The sequence below is a fragment of the Pan troglodytes genome, chromosome 9 (genome assembly GCF_028858775.2).
Source record: "Pan troglodytes isolate AG18354 chromosome 9, NHGRI_mPanTro3-v2.0_pri, whole genome shotgun sequence".
Classification (NCBI taxonomy): Eukaryota; Metazoa; Chordata; class Mammalia; order Primates; family Hominidae; genus Pan; species Pan troglodytes.
Genome location: NC_072407.2, coordinates 120,382,711 through 120,406,298, shown reverse-complemented (window position 1 = coordinate 120,406,298; position 23,588 = coordinate 120,382,711). Strand labels below are relative to the sequence as shown.

At 40.1% G+C, this 23,588-nt stretch overlaps 1 protein-coding gene across 13 annotated transcripts in view; it reads right to left on the bottom strand.

Moving 5' to 3' along the window:
• The window catches only part of KMT2A (lysine methyltransferase 2A), a 90,542-nt gene that overhangs the window by 64,804 nt on the left and 2,150 nt on the right, over positions 1–23,588 (bottom strand). For 8 of the 13 annotated variants that reach the window (XM_016922091.4, XM_063783442.1, XM_054662740.2 and 5 more), the window contains exon 2: positions 23,070–23,168. The exons of the other annotated variants lie outside the window; for them this stretch is intronic. In XM_016922091.4, the coding sequence (XP_016777580.1) occupies positions 23,070–23,168 (99 nt within the window). The remainder of the gene's footprint in view (positions 1–23,069; positions 23,169–23,588) is intronic. 13 annotated transcript variants of the gene reach the window in all.

Sequence of the window (23,588 nt, the reverse complement as noted above, 5' to 3'; positions counted from 1 at the left end):
GAGATGGGTGGGTCACCTGAGGCCAGGAGTTCGAGATCAGCCTGGCCAGCATGGTGAAACCCCGTCTCTACAAAATATACAAAAATTATCCAGTTATGGTGGCACGCGCCTGTAGTCCCAGCTACTCGGGAGGCTGAGGCACGAGAATTACTTGAACCTGGGAGGCAGAGGTTGCATTGAGCCAAAAGCTCACGCCACTGCACTCTAGCCTGGGTGATAAAGCAAAACTCTGTCTCAAAAATAAATAAATAAATAAAGAGGGTGCTGCAAAAAAGTCCTCCTTTCACTGCACTATCATGAGCAACAGGCTTCTCACCTTGCTCCATCACTCTCCTTAAGCACATGGGATCCCTGGAGGCTGGAAACAAGGTAAGAGTGTTGGCTTCCCAAGGATTTAAACTTATCTAGAAATCAAAAGACTACAGTAATATGTGTATAAAAAAGACAAAAGAAGCTACAATTAAATCCACATTTGGCATCGTGGCATCATAAGCCTGGACAGCCCTGAAGAGAGAGGGTACAGGAGACATCATGCTATACATGACTAGGGACTCCTGGGAACTGGGCTCAGGCAACCATTCATCACACACTTTTCCTTTCAACTTGGCCTACTCTCATGGGCACAGCATTCCAAGACAGTATAGCCACAAAACCTAAACCTTGCTGACACTGATGTCCTTGGAGACTAGATCACCAATATTTCATTTTCTTACCAGCAAAGATAGAAAAACACCCTTGCCAAGTAGAGCACTGCAAAATACTGTTAACTCATATTTAGCTTCCAGTGATTAAGACAGCAAATTAAGCTATGTAATGTCCCTTCCTAAGTGAAATCTAGTTGTAAAAATAATAAACATGTAGAATTTCTTTCTGACCCCTGCATCTCCACTCTGGGGTAACCAGTTATTTGAGAGCTTCCAAGCATACCTTTACCACTAAATTCACGTTATTCATAAATATCTTAATATTCAGAAATTTTATTTTAGTGGCAAAACTTTAATTCTTTAGTGGCCAGTTATTTTTGTGAGTGACGAAGCAATAGGAATATTTCTCCCACAAAAGAACCTAAGTGAACCCTAAATAAGTATTAAACATAATGTTTGTGTATAAAATATAAGGTATATTAGAAAAATACATGAAATTCTGTGTTTCAAGGAATTATGTACTACTAAGACAACTTTTCAAACAAAGCAATATTTAATTCATTTGTTCACTCAAAAAACATTTATACACTTGCCCTAGGGCTATATGTTCCAGATACAACATTGAGTAAGACATGATTCCTGCTCCCAAGAAGTATCTAAGGCAGACAGGCAGTATGCAATTTCAGCCTTCCTTTTAAAAATCAGTTGCATTAAAATGTCACTAAAGAATAGCTGGGTATGGTGGTGTGCGCCTGTAGTCCCAACTATTTGGGAGGCTGAAACAGAAGGATCACTGGAGACCAGGAGTTCAAGGCTGTGGTCCCCTATTATTGCACCTGTGAATCCACTGCACTCCAGCCTGAGCAACATAGCCAGATCCTGTCTCTAAAAAAACAATGTTACTGAAGGATAAAATACTATGTGTAATTCATATTCTGGAATAAAAATTTTTGCTTAACTCTTGAAGGCTGGGTGTGGTGTCTCATGACTGTAAACGCAGCATTTTGTGAGGCCAAGGCAGGTGGATTGCTTGAGCTCAGGGAGTTTGAGACCAGGCTGGGCAACATGGTGAGACCCCCATCTCCACTAAAAATACAAAAAAATAGCTGGGTGTGTTGGTGCATGCCTGTGGTCCAGCTACTCGGGAGGCTGAGGTAGGAGGATCCCTGAGCCTGGGGGACGGAGGTTGCAGTGGGCTGAGATCGTGCCACTGCACTCCAGCCTGGGTGACAGAGCAATTCCCTATCTCAGAAAAAAGAAAAAGTCTATTCTTCCTTCTATATTAGTATGTGGTTCATGGAGAAATATTCAAATTTCAAAATTCTTCCAAAGGATGGCAATGTATATCTCCATTCCTCAGTATTGTAACTAGGCACTCCAGAGCTAGAAATCAGAGTTTAGGCAATCAAGACCTAAATTATCTATAGTAATTAGATGTGACAGTTTCTAGTAATACCAGTGACCTGATAAAATTTCAACTGATAAACTGTAATGTTTTCTTCCCTATCCCCAACTAAAATGCATAGCTTTTAGTTCCTCCCTTAAATTCTTCCCAATTGGGCCTAAGGCAGTGGCTCAAGCCTGTAATCCCAGCACTTTGGGAGGCCAAGGCAGGCAGATCACTTGAGGTCAGGAGTTTGAGACCATCCCGACATGACCAGAGACATGGTGAAACCCTGTCTCTACCAAAAATACAAAAATTAGCCGGGCGTGGTAGTGCCCGCCTGTAATCCTAGCTACTCGGGAGGCTGAGGCAGGAGAATCGCTTGAACCCGGGGTAGGGGGTTGGGAGGGCCGGGTAGAGGTTGCAGTGAGCCAAGAGCTCATGCCACTGTACTCCAGCCTGGGCAACGGAGCAAGACGCCATTTCAAAAAAAAAAAAATTATTTTCAATATACCATAGTCAGAGCAAAAATCACCCGCCTAGACTTCTTTACCTACCAGGCTAAGATGGAAGCTCCAGAGCTACTTTGAGAATTCCTCTATTGAATAAGCTCCAATACTCCTGGCCTCAGATGAATACAGCCTAGGATGACTTTGCTCACTCCCTCACCTTCCTTTTCTAGCAAGAGACTCCTAGGTACTTCACAGCACTTAATTAAGTGGTAGGCATCTCAAACATGCCCTTTAGCAGCTATATCTTAGCATTCTTCTGTTTCCAAAATTTTTAGTCTTATGAAAAATCAGGGCCTGGCATGGTGGCTCACACCTGTAATCCCAGCACTTTGGGAGGCTGAGATGGATGGATCACTTGAGGCCAGAGTTCAAGATCAGCCTGGCCAACATGGTGAAACCCTGTCTCTACTAAAAATAAAAATTTGGTGGGCATAGTGGTACATGCCTTTAATCCCAGCTTCTTGGGTGGCTGATGCACAAGAATCACTTGAACCTAGGAGGCAGAGGTTGCAGTGAGCTGAGATTGTGCACTGCACTCCAGCCTGGGTAACAGAGCAAGACTCTGTCTCAAAGGGGGGAAAAAAAGAGTTTGAAAAATCAAATCCCTTCAATTACAAAACAAATTTCAATGAATCAATTGAAAATAACATCAATACCATAGACAGTATCAAAATCACTCCTGATGCACTTGTTTTTTGAAATACTTTGTTTTGAAGGCTTCTAGTACCATTATATATCATTCCATCAAATGAGGAGGCCACAGGAGAACTAACAAAATTACTGAGAACAACTAAAGTTGAAGAAATATCCAGGAGGCAAACTGTGCATCTTGGCAGCGATAAGTTTAAAAAGAATACCACTTCCCCTTTGGGAATTTATTCCAGGTAGCTATCACTTCAGCTGGCACATTTCCCCTTGTGGCTACTGCTACAAGCTTCAAAATACCAAGGTCTTAATGTTGCACCTTAAAGACATGCTCACATAATTACTAGTATTAGCAAAAGGAATTTTTAAAAATGTGTTCACACATTTGTCTTCTTTAGAGTGTGTACTCTGAGGATAGAAACAGTTTCCCTATTCATTTTTGTATTTCTAATATCTAGCACAAATTTAGCACCCAATAAATGTTTGTAAAATGAAAATAAAAGAAATGCAATAAACTTGTTTTAAAAACATTAAATACCTACTGTGGTAATAGTACTATAGTAGAAAATACAGAGGGACTTCAAAGAATTACACAATATGATTCTTACTTTTAAGAATGTATAGGGGCAGGACGAGGTGGCTCACACCTGAAATCCTAACAATGGGAGGCCAAGGAGGGAGGAAGGCTTGAGCCCGGGAGTTGTAGACCAGCCTAGTTCTAGACCAACATAGTGAAACCCTCTCTCTACAAAAAATAGAAAAAATTAACTGGGTGTGGTGGGTGCCTGTAGTCCCAGCTACTTGGGAGGTTGAGGTGGGAGAATCACTTAAGTCCAGAAGATACAGGCTGCAGTGAACTGTGATCGAGACACTGCACTCCAGGCTGGGTGACAGAGTGAGATCCTGTCTCAAAAATAAACCAAAATAAAATAAATTTGAAAGCATCTCAAAAAAAATGCATAGGGAGAATGCCCTCAGGTTGGGAGGACAGACTGTACCAATTCATTCATTCACTCACTCATTAAAATATATATCGGCCATTCCTAGGCTACGGTATGAAAACAGAGATAAAGGACAGCTTCTATCTTTAAGGACCTGCTAGTCTTAAAAACAGATGAGTAAATTAATGAAATATCGTATGTTGCCTGCTATGCTAGAGGAAGACACTGCTGGAGGAGCACAGCAGAAAGACAATTAACCCAGTCAAGGAGAAAGGATCGGGAAAGCCATTGCAGAGAGGATGAAAACTTAATCTTTCGAAGGATGATAAAGCTGGTGGGGGGTGGGGGAGGAGTGTACTGCAAGCAGAGAGAATAACACATACAAAGGCACAGAGACACAAAAGAATGTGGCATGGAGTGAAATTAAAAACAGTTCTGGATGACTGAGGCCTTAGCTGATGTGGGAAAGGGGCAAAAGATATTGAAGGGAAAAAAAGGCGGTCAGGCATGGTGGCTCACACCTGTAATCCCAGCACTTTGGGAGGCCAACGCAGGTGGATCATGAGGTCAGGAGTTTGAGACCAGCTTGGCCAACATGGTGAAACCCTGTCTCTACTAAAAAATACAAAAAAAAAATTAGCCAGGCGTGGTGGTGGGCGCCTGTAGTCCCAGCTACTCAGCAGGCTGAGGCAGAGAATCGCTTGAACCCAGAAGGCAGAGGTTGCAGTGAGCCAAGATCATGCCACTGCACTCCAGCCTGGGTGAGAGAGCAAGACTCTGTCTCAAAAAAAAAAAAAAAAAAAAAAAAAAAAGGCAGGAGGTGTATCATGAAAGGTCTTATATGCCTTCATGAGTTTGAAGTTTATCTTTGAGGACGTGTAGACCTCATCCTGAAGGCTATAGCAGATTAGTGACTCTGGTAGGAGAGAAGTATGATTAGATTTGGATTTTTGCTGCCAAAAGCTATGACAGCAGTAGAGAAGTAGAGGCAGGAAGAACAGTTGTAAAATGACTGTAGTGGCCATATGGATTAAGGGGAAAAGGACAGATCCTATAGACATTAGGAGGCAAAATGGACAAGACTTTGATATAAAGGTTTAAGGGAATGCAAAGAATCAATAAAACACTTGTGGATGTCTGGCTTAGGTTGATTAGGTTTATGGTGGTATTTACCAAGACTGGGAACACAGAAAGGAGACAGGTTTAAAGGAGTGGGAAGAGAGATCATTTTAGACATCTGAATTTGAAATGTTTATCCATGTTGTCTAAAGGGTATAATGATCTGAAGAAAACACATCTGACTCAATGAATATATGAATGCTGAAACTGTGTATGAATTCAATCACCCAGGGAAAGAATATAGTACTGAAAGAAAAGGAGGGTAGATGGCAGAGCTCTGAGGAATACCTACATACTTAGAAATATACAGGCATGCCAGGCGCGGCGGCTCATGCCTGTAATCCCAGCACTTTGGGAGGCCAAGGTGGGCGAATCATGAGGTCAGGAGTTTGAGACCAGCCTGGCCAACATAGTGAAACCCCATCTCTACTAAAAACACAAAAAATTAGCTGGGCGTGGTGGCAGGTGCCTGTAATCCCAGCTACTTGGGAGACTGAAGCAAGAGAATTGCTTGAGCCCAGGAGGCGGAGGTTGCAGTAAACCAAGGTCACGCCATTGCACTCCAGCCCGGGTGACAATGTGAGACTCTGTCTCAAAAAAAAAAAAAGGTTCATTTTTTAAATTTTTAGTAGAGATGAGGTCTCACTATATTGCCCAGGCTGGTCTGAAACTCCTGAGCTCAAGCAATCCTCCCAAAGTGCTGGGATTACAGGTGTTAGCCACCATGCATGGCCCTAAAAGTTTTAAAGAATGCAGCTCTGAAGGAAATAGATCATGAAGGTAATGAGCGATGGCTGATTAACAGTAACAGGGAGAGGCCAGGTGCAGTGGCTCACATCTATAATCCTAGCACTTTGGGGGCCTGAGGCAGTGGGATATTCCAGGAGTTTGAGATCAGCCTGGGCAACAAAGGGAGACGACTTGTCTACAAAAAAATTAAAAATGTATTAAAAATGTAGCCAAGGCTGGGCACAGTGGCTCATGCCTGTAATCCTAGCACTTTGGGAGGCTGAAGCAGGCAGCTTGCTTGAGACAGCAGTTCAAGACCAGCCTGGGCAACAATGTGAAACCCCATCTCTACAAAGAAAAACACAAAAATTAGCTGGGTGTGGTGGCTTGTGCCTGTAGTCTCAACTACTCAGAAGTCTGAGATGGGAGGATCACCAGAGCCCAGGAGGTCAAGGTTGCAGTGAGCCATGATTGCGCCACTGAACTCCAGCCTGGATAACAGAGTGAGACCCTGCCTCAAAAAAAAATAAAAATAAAAATAAAAATAAAAAAAATAATAATAAGGGGCAGAGAGGGGGAAGAAAATCAGATGCAAGGATTGGAGGATTGGTAAAAACTGATTAGGTTGAAAAGGGGTAGCCACAGTAGGGCCAAGATAGAAGACAAATGAAATAATCAGAACCTTGTTAATTCTTATATGGTATGGTCAAAGCGAATGCAATGAATACAGACTGCTACCATTGGTTCTCAAATGTAGAGAAGGCATTAACTGTGAAGTTTATTCTGGAAATGGTATATATAATGAACTAGAGTAAGAAAGACTTAAAAAAGGGGGACCAGATAGCAGGCTACAGGCATAATCCAAATATGACTGTCACTCAATCATTCAATAAGTATTTACTGAGTATTGCCAGGTACTGTTTGACTCTCAAGATACATGTAAAGAACTAACAAAATTCCTGCCCCATGAAGCTACAGTCTAATGGAGAGACAGAAAATAAACACATAACAAATAAATAAAAGACACCAGGGGCTGGGCATGGTGGCTCTCGCCTGTAATCCTAGCTACCAGGAAGGCTGAGGCAGGAGGTTCATGTGAGCCCAAGAGTTTGAGGCTGCAGTGAACTGACTGAGCCACTGCACTCCAACCTGGGTGACAGAGTGAAACCCTGTCTCTAAGAAGAAAAAAGACACTACGACAATAAGAATTGACAGGAGTGGGGGGTGGAGAGGTGTTAGCTGTGGGGTTATATTCGCTAGGGTAGACAGGAAAGGCTTCTCTAAGGCAATAGTTTACCGAAGACTGGAAAACTATGGGCCACAGGCCGAATTTGGCCCACCATCAATTGTTCTGCAAGTTAAAATTAAAAAAAAAAAAATTAACCATTTTTTTAAAGTCAAAAGAATATTTTGTGTACATGAAAACTATATGAAATTCAAATTTGTGTTCATAAATAAAATTGTATTGGAACATGGCCACGTTCAGTTGTTGATGGACAGACAGTCCCTGACTTACAATGGTCTGACTTACAATTTTTGACTTTACGACGAGCTTCTAAGTGTATTAAATGTATCTTTGACTTATGACATTTTTGATGTATGGGTTTTTCAGGATGTAGCCCCATCGTAAGTTGGGGAGCATCTGTATTGCCTGTGGTTGCTTTTGCACTACAACAACAGAGTGGAGTAGTTTCAACAGAGGCCATCTGGCCCTTTGCAGAAAAAAACTTGCCAAACCTGGTTAGGCCTAAATGAGAAAAGTCAGACATATAAAGACCTTGGTGGAGTAGTGTTCTAGCCTGAGAGCAAGTGCAAAGGCCCCAAGACAGCAACAGGCACAGCATGCATGACAGACAGAAAAAGGCTAGTGTGGCTATATAGCAGAATGGATGAGATGAGAAGAGACAATGCTCGAGAAGTAGGCTTGACCAGAGGCCAGATTATGTGTGGCTTTTTTGGCCATAGTAAGGAATCTGGATTTATCCTAGCAGTGTGGGGAGACACAGATAGGTTTAAAGTGAAGGAATAGGATTTGATACCAGAGTTTACTGTTGCTATGTGAGGAACAAACTTTAGTGAGGTAATAACACAAGCAAGTCCAACCAAGAGACTATAATGGGAGAGTCTGAGGTTTTGGTAGCAAAGTTGTTGAGAGGTAGTTGAATTTAGGGCTTATTTTGGATGTAATACAGACAGAATTTGCTGATGGGATAGATGTGGGATGTGAATAAAAGAGATAAATCGACGATAACTCTTACATGTTAGGCCTGAGCAACTGGATTTTTGGTGGAATAATTAAGAAACAAAGAGACTGGGAATGGAAAAGGTTTGAGGAAGAAAGTCAAGACTTTTTAGATATGGTAAGTAAGAGATACCTATTAGGCATCCAAGTGTTTCAATGTATATGTGTTTCCTTGCCTATGAAATGGGAATACTAGTGATACTTCAGACAATGGTCATGAAGGTTAGGTGAGATAATTCATGTGAAGTGCTCAGAATATAGCCTGGCCCACAATAAACACTCAGTAACTATTAGCCAAATGGAAATATCAAATTGGCAGCAGGCTATACAAGCCTGGAACTCTGAGAAGTAGTCAGTGTTAGAGAAAAAGATTTCTTAGTTGTCAGCGTATAGCTGAGGCCTGGATGAGATGACCTAGGAAGAGTGTGTAGACAGAGAAGGCAGTGAAAAGTAGACTCCTGGGAACCTTATTCAGGAGAGTTAAGCAGAGGAGGGAAGCCATACAGAATACTGAAAATTAACAGCCAATGAGTTAAGAAGAAAAACAGGTGAGTACAATGTTAAAAAAAAAAATCCAAGAAGGGAGTGGTCAGCTGGTTCAAAGGCTGCCAAAGGGTTTAACAAGATGAGAACTGAGAATTATCTATTCAATCTGGTAAAATAGAGCTCCTTGAGAACCTTGATAAGAGCTATTTCAGAGGCATCATGGGGATAAAAGCCCAACTGGAGTAGTTGAGGAAAGAATGAAAGGTGAGAAAGTAGAAATAGCAATTACACACAGCACTTTCAAGGAGTTTTGCTGTGAAAAGGGAGAAAAGAATCAGGTAGCAGCTAGAGGTGGACGTGGGGTCAAGCGTTTTTTTAAAGGATTATATTAAGGCAGATAGTTTTATATGGTGATGGGACCAATCTAGTTGTGAGAGAGAAATTACCTATGCAGCAGGAGAGATGAGATAACTGCAGGTACAACCCTGACTAGATGAGAGGAGATGGGATCCAGAGCTCAAATGGAGAGGTTGGCCTTAGATAGAAGGGGGCACTTCGGCCAGGCACAGTGGCTCACGCCTGCAATCCCAGCACTTTGGGAGGCCGAGGTGGGCAGATCACGAGGTCAGGAGTTCGAGACCAGCCTGGCCAATATGGTGAAACCCCATCTCTACTAAAAATACAAAAATTAGCAGGGCGTGGTGGTGGGCGCCTGTAATCCCAGCTACTTGGGAGGCTGAGGCAGAACAATCGCTTGAACCCAGGAGGCGGAGGTTGCTGTGAGCCGAGATGGCGCCACTGCACTCCAGCCTGGGCAGCAGAGTGAGACTCCATCTAAACAAAAAAAGAAAAAAGAAAAAAAAAAAAGAAGGGGGCACTTCTTTAATGGTAGAAGGCAGCAGAGCATGTAGTCACATCTAAGTTCCATTTTAACAGGAGGGAAAAAGTTTTGTTTTTTGACAGGGTCTTATTCTGTCGCCCAGGCTGGAGTGCAGCGGTATGATCATACCTCACGGCAGCCTCCTATTCCTGGGCTTAAGTGATGCTCCCATCTCAGTCTCCTGAGGAGCTGGGACTACAGTGCTCACCACCATGCCTGGTTATTCTTATTCTGTTGTAGAGAAGGGGTCTCACTATTTTGTTCAGACTGTCTTGAACTCCTGAGCTCATGCGGTCCTTCCTCTTTGGCCTCCCAAAGTGCTGGCATTACAGGTGTGAGCCACCATGCCTGACTGAAAAAGCTATTACATACTTTGAGAACATTTAAAATCTCCTGATTCAGAGCCAGACGTAGTTGTGTGCACTATGGTCTCAGCTATTTGGGAGGCTGAGGGAGTAGAATCGCTTAAGCTCAGGATTTCAAGGCTGTAATACATGATGATTATGCCTGTGAACAGCCACTGCCCTCCAGCGCAGGTAACACAGTGAGACCTCGTCTCTTAAAAAAACAAAAAGCAAACAAAGAAAAACCCTCCTGACTCATGTATTACATTTGGTGTAAGACAACTGACTCAAGAATCACTAAATCCGTAAATGAAGAATAGCTGAATTGCTCCCAAGGACAATTCTGTTAACATTAGTTCTGAGAGCTTCAACCTTCAAATTATCAATTTCCAAAGTACCTTGCAAAGTATTAAAAATGTGAATACTTATATTCCTGCTACATTTTAAGCTGAGCTCATTAAAAAGAATAAGAGGCTGGGCATGGTGGGTCACACCTATAATCCCAGCACTTTGAGAGGTCAAGGCAGGACGACTGCTTGTGCCCGGGAGTTCGAGACCAGCTACACAAGATGGTGAGACCCCATCTCTACAAAAAAAAAAAAAAAAAAAAAAAAAATTCACTTTGGGAGGCCGAGGTGGGTAGATCACCTGAGGTCAGGAGTTCGAGACCAGCCTGGCTAACATGGTGAAACCCCGTCTCTACTAAAAACATAAAAAATTAGCCAGATGTGGTGGCATGTGCCTGTAGTCTCAGCTACTCAGGAGGCTGAGGCACGAGAATCATTTGAGCCCAGGAGGTGGAGGTTGCAGTGAGCCGAAATTGCGCCACTGCACTCCAGCCTGGGTGACAGGGCAAGACTCTGTCTCAAAAGAGAACAGAAAAGAAAATTAAAAATTAGTCAGACATGGTGTTGTGAGCCTATGGTCCCAGCTACTCAGGAGGCTGAGGAAGGAGGATCCCTTGAGCCCAGGAGTTTGAGGCTGCAGTGAGCTGTGTTTGTGCCACTGCATCCCAGCCTGGGTGGAAGAGCAAAAACCTGTCTCTAAAAAAAAAAAAAAAAAAAGAATTAGATAGCAAGTTTCATGAGGGAAGGGACGTCTCCAATGGTAGAGCCCCAGTAGCTGGTCATCTACCTAGAGTATAAAAGATGTTCTTTGATAAATGAATTCAGTTTTTCAATTTCTATTTCTTACTTTGTAATGCAATATTTATGATAGCCATTTTTAGGAAGATGAGCCTCTTTGCAGGTACTTTTTTATTATTTGTAGTAGAAAAAAAATGTAGTGACACCTGTAAATCATTTCCAAAAGCAGAATATAAAAATAATGCTGCTCAATCAGTAAGAAAAGTATAATATACCCAAGCACAGTCAAATACACAGACATCAAGGGGCAAACTTCTTAAGCCAAAATAGTTAATGAAATTCAACCAGTCAAGAAATGTATGCTGTTATTGAACTGACATCATATTCTCTTGTGAACAGATTGTCAGGGGCAGGAACAAGGGCAGATTCTCTCTGGTTATTGGTGCATCAAGAGAACAATGATTATTTGAATGCATAACAGATAGGAAGAGATTGAAACTGTTTAAATATGATCTCTGCCTGATATTGAGAAATGTTAACACGAAAAGGTCACTTGGGATTTAAGAGCACTAAGACAATAATTCTCTGTTCTTCAATAACAACAGAAGGTAAAAATTTCACCCACACAAGAATGAAGTCCAGTTTTCAAATATTTAATTCAATTCTACCTAGCAACTGTCACCTAAGAAACACAAATGCTACTCACTTTGTAACTAGAGAAATAGGTAGTACCCCTCATCCCCACTCCATGTCAACAAGAATAAGCAGCAAAGATGCTGAAAACAGCAAAGCAAATGAGACAGGTGAACTCCACCCACCCTGCTTCAGAAAAAGAGGTAGTCATAAAGTAGCTTATCTGTCTTAAAAACAAAAAAACAAAAAACAGCAAAATGAATGCACTACTTCAGATAGTAAACTATTCTGATTCCTGGCAATGTCCCAAATTATTCTGCAGAATCTTTAAAAAAAAAAAAAAAAAAACTCAAGAAAGGTGTATTTCCAGAATCCTCAGGTTCCAAGTCTGAACTGGTTTATCTACTTGCTAAAGCAGAAAAAATAAGCCCACTTAACTGATTCACTGTAGAAAATTAAGTTAAGCATCACAATCACAGGGTTTATTTTTCTCTAATAGGAAAGTACCATAAATGACCAGATTGATTTGAATAGGCTAGAAAAATTAAACAAACACCAACTTTATTTTCAGATATAGTTCTTTTTATTATAAGAAATTTTGGTCCCCCATATGACAAGTTTAAGTGGTTAACTTCATTTTGAGCTACATGCTCATTCAACTACAAACTTCTACTATAAAACTCAGTTTTTTTCTTCCGTTTGTTGTTCTTATCCTGGTGCAAAAGTCAGGTTACATCTTTCCTTCTGGGAAGATGGGCTGTTGAATGACCAATAGTAATGGGAGTAACACTGAGGAATCCACAACTTCCTTCTTTCTAAAGGTAAACAGGGTTATCTCTCCGTAAAGTCAGTTTGCTGAAGGAGCAGTGTAAAATTAGATGACAAAAGTGAACATTCTTCTTGGCAAAATAACACTGAAGCCTCCAAGTCGGCCAATACAATTTTTTTTTCTTTTTTTTTTTTTTTTGAGATGGAGTCTCACTCTGTTGCCCAGGCTGGAGTGCAGTGTCATGATCATGGCTCACTGCAGCCTCGACCCATTGGGCTCAAGCAATCCTCCCTTCACAGCTTCCTGAGTAGCTGGGACTACAAGGCGCCAGGCCACCATGCTTGGCTAATTTTTTTTTTTTAATTTTTTAAATTTAAAATTTTTATTTTGTAGAGATCAGGTCTTACCAAGTTGCCCAGGCTAGTCTTGAACTCCTGGCCTTAAGCAATCCTCCCACCTCAGCCTCCCACAGTGCTGGTATTACAGTTGTGAGCCACTGTGCCCAGCCCACCAACACAATTTTGACTTATTATTTTTTAGGAATATTCAAATATATGAGTTGGGAAATTTTGTGTTCTTAATATTTTGTAAAACCAGTTGGTCTCTTTTGGCTCCCACATCATATTTGGAAGTTTGCCATCACATTCTGAGAAGCCCACATTAGGTGGCATTAACCTATTAAAAAAAAGAAAGTCCCTGGTATTTTTTATTACTCCAACACTTGAATCTCTCAAGTAGAACAAAGAATCGTAAGACAATTTGTCTTTGCTTTTATAATCCTGTTTTCTGAATTTATACAAGCAGTTTTATGAATTTTATATCTCTTGTTTTCTGAATGTATGACAAGAAATTAAAAGTTATAGGGAAAGTATGAATTTGTTCTACTTCCAATTCCCAGAGTTTCTCAAACGACATCCAACTTTATAATTAAGGAGTCAAACTGCCCTTCGCTTTGCCAACAATTGCAGAATTCCTGCAACAATCCAGCTTCACCTATGAACCGCAGGCATTTTATGAGACTGGTTAAAAGTAGAGACCATTTATTATATGCCACTTAAAAAATACTTAAGATATATAACTAATCTTAAATAAATCTAGTATCAGTTCACTTGAAAGAAGGAATTCATACACAATTCCAGTAGGAAATTCAAAAGTCCTAAAGCGTCAATAACCCAATGAAGGTTTTGGAGTTAAGAGTTAGTAGGAAAACTGGCTGGTGGTAATATCAGCTCTGCCCAGACTTTTGGTAATCTATATGAATAATCCCAATTCAAGTTTTCATTCTGACTGTACAGGAAATGCTTTCTGCAACCCAACATATCTAAAAAGGTTTCATTCTGAGTGATGCAAGCCCTCTACACAGCCTCAAAAGCCAAGGGTCAGAGGCTTTTATAATACTAACATGAAGCAAACTTCTATTAGTTTGGAAATGATTTGTAAGCATTTGTTATAATGTATCCACAAGCAGTGACAGCCTTAACAAGAGCCATTCTGAACTATACCTCTTTAAATGACAACTGAAAATGGACATAAAAGCTACAAATACTTATTTGTTTCCTATATTGATACCACACCTACTGTTTTCCTTGGTTTCTCTTGATGTTTAAGATTTCTCTCTTAGCTCCACTTAAAAATTTGTATTCTCCTATAAAGCCACTACAAAAACCATTACTTCCTAAAGAAATTTCTCTGGAAGCCTCCTACTGGAAAGTAATTATTGCTTCGAGGAGCTGAATAAGAATTTATTTACTGATTCACAGAAGGAAAAGGTAGCTTAAGAGGTCATTTTATACATATGTAGGCAGGACTGTACTTTTAAAATATACTTCCAGAGAAGATAATAAAATTATTTTGGTAACCTTTTTACCATGACTATAATGACAACCATCATTACCAATAAGTTCTTTACACAACTACTCCTGATTTCGGTTTAAACCTATTTTCACTTATTCTGCTGTCAGTGGAGCTGGGAAACCGCTGGTTACCATTCCTAATAATGGATCCATTCATGTTTTTTGAAGAGTTATTAAGTTGCCTCTTAACCTTTCATTCTCTCAACCTTTCCTCATAGGACTGACTTCCAATCATATAATCATCTTTTGAGTCTCCTCAGAACCGTCTCCAAGGTCTCCTCATCCCTTTTAAGTTGAGGAACCTAGAAATGGAAACAACACTCAAGTAAGGGGATGATCAGTGCTAAGTATTATCTACATAAAAGATAATGCCATCCCATCAGGATACCTTAACATCGCTTTCAAAACCCCAATCAATACCTTTACAAAAATGTCGCATCATGGCGCCTGTGCTTTCCTTTGCCATACTTAAATTAGTATTTCTTAATGATTAGTTCAAATATTCTGTTCGTAGTCTTAAGTTCTCCTAGTTTATGTAATGTGTCCCAGCAAAGTATTCCTAAAAGTTGTATGGACATCAAATTTTCAATTCAACAAATACTATATAAAAAGTCACCATTATAAAAAACATAAAACATAAATGATGATTTAGAAATGGCCCGTGTCTTAAGGGAGTCACTATCTAATGGGACAAAGACAGACACATTTCAAAAGTACCACGACATAAGGTATACTGGGTTAAATTTTTTAAGGATAACATACAAAACACAAAAAGAAAACAGGAAAGAAGTTCAGTTTCAACTAGCAGTACAATCTGTGAAAACTTCATGGAAGAGTTAGGATCTGGGGATCTGAGTTGAACCATGGGAGACGAATAATAAGCCCAAGACAGGTCAAAATGGGAAAGACTTTAAGGCAAAGGAGAGGCTTTAGCAAAGGTACAAAGGCAGATAAACAAGGACTGTGGAGAACACCTAATAGTTCAGTAGTCCAATGTGGTTGAAGCAGTAACAATGTACATTCAGGAGACACCGTTCAAAATTTAGAAATACAGGCTAGCAAGATCATGCAGGGCTGAGAATCTTAAATTTTATTTCATATTCAGTGAGAAGCCAAAGAATTTTAGGAATAAAGTGACATAATCTGATCTGTATTTAAGAAAACCATCATATTGTGAAGCACTGTGTAGGGTGAAAAGATAGGTGGGAAGACCAATGAGAAGATTACCACAATAAACTATCCAAAAGTAATGGAAATTTAAACTAGGACAGCAGGAACAGAACAGCAGGGACAGATGAAAGAAACACTACAATAATATAATGGACAAGACTCAGAAATTGATTGGATGTGAGTGGGAAGAGAAAGGACTTAAAGACAGCACAGTGTAGAGAGCAAGAATCAACTTTCAAACAGATGTAGGTTCAGATTTAAATTCTAGCCCTGCCACTTACTAGCCATATAACTTAAGGAAAACTATTTAACTTGTCTGTGCCTCAGTTTCTGAGGTGTATTGATGGTTTCTGATGGTGTACTGAGTATGTTAGCACATCTTTTCTTTTCTTTTCTTTTCTTTCTTTTGAGACACAGTCTCACTCTATCCTCCAGGCTGGAATGCAGTGGTGTGATCTCGGCTCACTGCAACCTCTGCCTCCCGGGTTCAAGTGATTCTCATGCCTCAGCCTCCCAAGTAGCTGGGATTGCAGGTGTGCACCACCACACGTAGCTAATTATTGTATTTTAAGTAGAGACAGGGTTCCACCATGTTGGCCAGGCTGGTCTCAAACTCCTGACCTCAAGTGATCTGCCTTCCTCGGCCTTCCAAAGTGTTGGGATTACAGGATTGAGCCACTCCACCCGGCCTGCAAATCTTTTTAAAGAGAGTACAGCAAAACTGTACTTTTCTTTTTTTCTTTCTTTTTTTTGGAGACAGAGTCTTGCTCTGTCGCCCAGGCTGGAGTGTAGTGGTGGAATCTCAGCTTACTGCAACCTCCACCTCCTGGGTTCAGGCGATTCTCCTGCCTCAGCCTCCCGAGTAGCTGGGAATACAGGCGCGCACCACCACACCCAGCTAATTTTTGTATTTTTAGTAGAGACAGGGTTTCACCATGTTAGCCAGGCTGGTCTTGAACTCCTGACCTCAGGCAATCTTCCCGCCTTGGCCTCCCAAAGTGCTGGGATTATAGGCGTGAGCCACTGCGCTCGGCCCAAAACTGTACTTTTCCTCCTTAAACACACTACTCTTTACTAGTTATTCTTAAACTCTAATCTGCTTTTGACCATTCTGCTCAAGTTCCAACCCCCAGAAATTGCAACCTACAATTCAGCATTTCTTCTATAATTAAATGGTTACTTGCATTGATCTCTGTAGACCAGCACTCATTCTCCTCAAGCTGACACTTAAGAACAAATGTCACCAAGTATAGACTAATGGGTCTGAACCTGGAGCCCAAGAACCCTGAAGAGCCTCAGAGCTGTTATAAGGAACGACCAAGTGCCTCCTCATAAAAATATCAGGAACACTAGTTATAGAGACAACAGGTAGCAACCCCATTATAGCTGCCTTGGCCTGATAATTAGCAACTCATGGAGGCACTGCGTTCCTTGGTATCTTACTTGCCTATTTACCATCTTGTTCTCTTTCTTCTTTTTTGCCTTATCTTTAATATGCTTTAGTTGGACACTAATGTTGTTACCAAGACAGGTGGCTGGCCTTCAATTTGGTTCCACCTAGTTTATAGAAGAACTTGACACTCAGACTAATACCAAGAACATTCTAAGATTATAGCACTCAAATAGGTGTATGTATGCATACATATACAGGTATAACTTAATGTAATAAAAACCAGTTATTTTGATGAAAAAAAAAAGATTATAACCCTGCTCTCCTTTCAATCTCTTGGTTCTAACAATTAGGGCTTCCTATGTGCCAGGCAAAGTGCTAAGTGCTTACATGCATGATCTCACTTAAGCCTCACAATGAGACTATGAAGCATGAGTACCTCTCAGTTACAAATGAAGAAACAGAGGTATGGAGAGGTTCAAAAACTTTTCTGGTTGGGTGCAGTGCCTCACATTTGTAATCCCAACACTTTGGGAGGCTGAGGTAGGGGGACCACTTGAGGCCAGGAGTTCAAGACCAACCTGGGCAACATGGTGAGACTCCCATCTCTACAACAAATAAAACAATTAGCTGAGTGTGGTGGTGCATGCCTGTAGTCCCAGCTACTTAGGAGGCTGAGACAAGAGGATTGCTTGAGCCCTGGAGGTTGAGGCTGAAATGAAATGTTTGTGCCATTACACTCTAGCCTAGGCAACAGAGCAAGATCCTGTCTCAAACAAACCAAACAAAACACAAAAAAAACTTTTTCAAGATGGCTGAGCTTAGATTTGAACTCAGGCAGTTTAAATCCAGAGCCCATGGTCTTAACAACTCTTAATTACTGTGCTAAACGATCTCACACCACTACAGATTAGATTATGAGATTCTCCCTTTCTTCTGTAAAGGTATTTATATATGCACAAATAAAAAATCCTAGCCAAAGAGATTACAAAAGGATTTCCTCATTAGCTAAGCTTAAAGAGATGTTATCCACAAGGTTTTACTGCTTATAATTAAAGGCAATAATCTAGGGACAATGTTTGTGTTTGATCTAAAAAGTGGTCAATCCTCATGGATGGACAGAAGTTGAATATGGGCATGTGTAAATATTTCTTTCTCTAGGTGTAGGATATTTATTAGAGATAAGAATTAACTTTTCCCTAGTGTTTAGAACTGAGATAGTATAAAGGACAGCCTAAAGAAAAAACTATTCTCCAAAACCCTTCTCACAAGTAATATCACTCTCCTAATTCAAGACAGAAAGCTACCATTACCTTGATGCTGTAAAATAAGAATGAAACAATGATGCTTCAGCAAAGCATAGATAATACAAGTGGATCTCTCTAAAACAGTATGAGTGTTAGAAAGATTCATATCTTTTGTTGCTGAAAGACATCAAAACATCTATACCCAAACATCCCAACAAAACACAAAACCAGAAATGCAAGAAAATGGATAAAACACTATACATGGAAGAAACTCCAGCTCCTGAAATAAATGCTACTGGACCGATGCTGCCCACTGGTACTTCACAGGGTACTGCTGCAGCAATAATTGAAGGTAAGATATCTGGGGAAATCCCTTCAGTCTATTTGTCAAATAGAAAAACAACTACTCATTTCAAGGGAAGGGGAATTTTCATACACTGCACACAAAACTGCCAACTAACTCTTATATCTTTGTTGTTTCCTTAAAACTAAAACTCATTAGGGCAATACATTCAATTCAACATCTAAAAGTTAAACCAAGCTTGGCCTCTTAGAAGTTTTGGACTAATCCTTCAAGGGGATTTATATCATCCACAACAATTACAAATCACGTAACAAAATTCTTCTTTCAAATGTCTTAAGTCTTTAGAAGCGAATGTTTGGCAGCAGCTACAGTCTCATGGTTGGCTTCCCCTGGTGTGTAACCTGACAAGGTAAAAAAACTCTTTGAAATATTTAACAGTGGTGGTATGGATTTCTTTGGATAGGTCAAGAAAAGCGGCTCATCATTTTAAAAACATAAAGAACCATTTTATGGGAAGTCATTCCCTCAGTCCAAGTGTCTCTGTATTTCCTCAGGGTTTTCGCAGAGACTTTATTGAGGGGCAAAATGAAAAGGCTAACAAAAGGACCCCTTTTTCCTCCCTATTCCCAGCATAATCTACCTCAGCCACAGGGCCAGTAGCATCCACACTGTCATAAATGCCAGCAATTAGAGAATTAGGCCATAAAACCACCCACTCAGGTATAAGAGTGCAGGCCTCCAGCTTTATTTAATGCATGCCATAAAAGATCCTGTACTTCCTTCTCCCAGGCCTTCTTCAACAACCAATGAAATGACAATAACAACAACCAAAATAGCCCTTTGTCTGCGTAACCTCATACTGATGTGATCAATGAAGCCATCTGGGTCCAGGTAAAGGACTTAAGATTCCTTTTTCTTAATAAAAGATAGCATTTTCTCTAGCATGCCACATGTAGATCTAGTAAAGAACATACTGTATTTTGAATACGAAGGTCCTGGAAACTAAAGTCAAACTACTTTTTCCAGAAAAGCTATTTTATCTTATTCTGAAAATACTCTAGAAGCCTAGACAATTCCTGAAAATCTCAAGAAACAGTGGAGCCTACAAGGGTATTCTTAATTAACTCAACAATTTCCAGAACCTCCTAAAGTCTTTCTAATCAAAAGTTAACTCAGATCTGAAAGCTAACTTTAATTCAGTCTGTGTCTCAAAGCCGATACAACTTAGGAGCAATCAATAATTTCATCTGATTGTCTTGTCTTCAACAACCTCAGAGTCCACAAAAATCACGAGTCTGAGATTTACTCCACGACAATATTTTACTCATCAAGTTTCATAAACCAGTCTAGATAAGATCCAAGGAAATACTTTGTAACAGTGAACTCTGTGGCATCCTCTTTCCTACTAGTGCCTACAGGGTTAAGAATCTGATTAAAATGTAGGTACATCATGCCAGACTCATTAGTAATTTAACCTTTCTTAATCCCTGAAAATAACATATGCAAACAAAGGAAGGTCCCATCCCAGCAATCCTCGAATAAATTCCTCCCAAAGCAGTGATAGTCACAAAGCTTCCCCCTTCTCAAAGGTCTATGCCACTGGGCTCTCCACCTTGGCAGAGGAAGAATGGAAAGAGACAAGATATTCACAAAAGGCCCGATTGAAGGCCTTCAGTTAAGTGCTAGAAGGAAGCTGAAGCTCTGTGCCAACACTAGTGGAATGTGGGCAGGCACAAAGAGATCTTAATTAGGAGACCTACAATTAAAACACAGCGAGTTTCCAAAAGAGAGAGGCACTGCAGTCTGTTATGTCTCTGAGCAAGCAAAGCACTGTTGCCACCCCCTCTAGCCACAGGGTAAGGGAGGCAATTGGTATAGAGTCTGCACAGCTGCCCCACGGAAGGACAGCTCTAAGGTGAGCAAAGAGATGAGAATTAAGTCAAGATGGGAATAGTTTCTCTCAACTTCCAATAAGAAGATGGATCACTATTGTGTGAATGATGATTTCCTCCAGGAGTATGTGCCTTAAGATAATTAAATGGAAGTGAAAGATGGGGACATGTCATCTGGTTTTCAGTCACAGAGGAAGAAAAGTTCTAAAGACTGAATTTCTAATGCTCAGTATAAACCATTTCAGAACATATTAATAACTATATCCTATGAAGTAGGTACTGTCACTTCAGATTTATAAATACATTGATGTATTGGATTTTTCTTTTCATTCAAAATTCATACACCTACAGGAATACACCACCTAGACTGAAAATAACTTCTCTTTTGGATAGTCTGGAATTCACAACAATGACAACACATTTAGCCAAACAAGAGGGCCTCTAAACACCAGATAATGCCTGGGATTCTGTAGGTTCTCAGAACTATGTGTAAAAACTTTATCCTCATTTTTCTTATAAATGAAACTGGTCAACTTCACCAAAGTCCTTATGTTTTTTCCACACAACGAAAACTTTCCAAGTTGAAATTTCTCCTCCTAATAATAATGCCAGTTATATAGGCAAATGTATAATCTGATATTAAAAATTACCAAACAGAATCCCAGCTACTCAGGAGGCTAAGGCAGGAGGATCAGGAGTTCAAGATGCACCTGGGCAACATAGTGAGACCCTGACTCAAAAAAAAAAACAAAAATTATCAAATCGTCTCACTTGACTCTGACTTTTGAAATAAACTCAGAATAAGAAATTCTGATTTGACCAAAAGTTTAATACAACAGAAAGGAATCATAATACTGACACAGAACAGATTCATGAGCTATTTAGTCCAAACTTTTCATTTTACAGATCAGAAATTTAAGGTTAAAAGTGAATTTGCCCAGGGTCTCATAACTGTTCAGTAACGGAGATGAGAGCCCACATCCACTGACTTCTACTCAGAGGCTTCGTGCACTCCACTCTACTTGTGTTCCCTCCTTCATTTACCTTCTGCCAATCTTAGGACTAGCTGTGAAGGCAATGAAGGAGCAACTCCCACTCTTGGTACATACATGACCAGTAAACATTAAAAAAAAAAAAAAAAATCACGCTCTCCTACTACCTTTCAGCTGCAGGAGTACTATCTTTTCAAGTCCAATCCAAAAGCCTGTCTCAGTCCACATGAACTAAACTGCAATTTCAAGTGAAAATAAATACACACCAATGCTGTAACTCAGTTTCAATTTGTATCTAATTAAAGTTTGCTATGTTATGATCAGGATGGAAATTTTGCTTTTAATATTTTGTGAAGTAGTAGTGAAGGTAACTGGATTATGACATTAATAAACGAAGACTAGTTACTGATAAACACACTGTTTCAGGGGTTTATTATTACAACAGCCTAACTTCTAGTCAACAGAAAGGGTGCTGCTGTACTATGTTTATTTAGATGGCAAAGTACAGTAGTATGAACATTACCTGAGAGAATCCTTAGAAAAATGGGATACTGACACTACAGAGGGAAGGGGAAAGGCAAAAAATGGACCTCTGATTTCTTACAGTGCTCAATAAAACAAAACCTCAATTCTACTTCCTAATTGTCATACAAAGGAAGTTAGGAACCAACAGCAGTGAAGGACAAGTCTCCTATGGCTAAGGGAGTTCAAACAGCAAAGTCATCTGGAAGTTCTGTTACCTAGTTTTAGAAGTATTAACATAGGTGTTGTTACAGGCAAGTTATAGTCATTATTCACTGAAGGCGAACCAGAGTTTAAAGAGGTTAGAATCATTTTGGATCATATAACCATTTCTTCATGAATCCAGATAAGACTTGATACAGAGCTATGAGTGAGTTCTGAGAAGCAGTCTTTAGAATTCTATGTCAGCCCAGGGTGAACCCTAAACTTCCCTTTTGGAACTTTATCATTGATTAGTAAGGCTATGTTAAAAAAAAAAAAAAGTGCTTGCTTCTACACTGAAAACTACCAGCTCAGAGGTTTACCACTACTCAATGCATACCATCAACTCATACTGGATTGCCTCAAACACCACATAAAAAGCTTACCCATGGAACAGAGCTCATTCAAGTCCAATTCAGAAAAAATACTCAAGTTTAATGTAAGGAGTCAACCACTCTTCTCATAATGAAGCAGCAACTACTGTTCAGGAAAAAGTTTTAAAGACAAAAACCCCTTATAAATATGATCCTATTTGAAATAACTGCAATTCCTTGACAGGCTTTACATTATATACTAGTGTTAAGAAAAATAAAACAGTAGTTTACAATTATCTCATAATGCCAGTAGATAAGAAAACGTTTAGCCCCTGATTAAAACTTTAAAAGTGATTTGTCAAAGACCAACAGATAACATATTCTGGTGCCCAGACATTAGGTCCCTGAATCCAGGTGGCTCTCTTTCTAACCAGTCTCTTGAAAAACTATGATTGGAAGCTGTCAGCATAAAACTTTGCTTTTGAATATGTGATAATATTTGGAATGTGAATGCTTAGTCCTTCAATACAAAATAAATAAGCATACTGAACAAGAAGAAAATGCTTCTTAGGATCCCCTTAAAATGGACTAACTTCTCCTAATAGAGACTTTCTTATTAAACTCAAATATACATGGGGCTAAAATGCTACATATAACCAGGCAAGTCTCAATTTTGAAAATAAGCAGGTAAATGAAATGTCAGTTTTTTTCTTTTTCTTTTTCTTTTTTTTTTTTGCTGCTGTATCTTTTAAAAAAGCAAAATCAACTCACATTTAAGCACCAACTCCATGCAAGTAACCTGAACGGTTCAGTCTTTTTGTCATGTATGTGGCCTTTGGTTCTCCAACTACATGGGATCTGTGTTGTTAGCTTAAAAAATACAGAATTGGCCTTTCAAAAAAAAATAATAATCTACAGCAACCAATAAATAGTCTCAAACAACCCTGCTGACTGCAGCTGCCTTCTGAAGGCTGGGAAAAGGAGGTGGAGATAGAGCAGAGAGAGGCAGGGAAAGGGGACGCTGCAGCTAGCTACATAGCAAGGAACACGCCCCCATCATGTCCTCCTTGCTCTGTCAGAAGGCGGGTTGTTGTCAGTCTCCTGATCAGGCTGCCTTAGAAACGATTAAAAAAAAGGAGGCAGGAAGACTAACAACTAAAAAATGCCAGCTCCTTGAAAGGAGAGGCCGGGGTCCTTGGGATCTCCTCCCTCCCCTTCTTCCCAGGATCTTTCCGTAAATCTAAAGGGGTGCGGGGCACAATAGGGGACAAGGGGTTTGCCCAGGATATT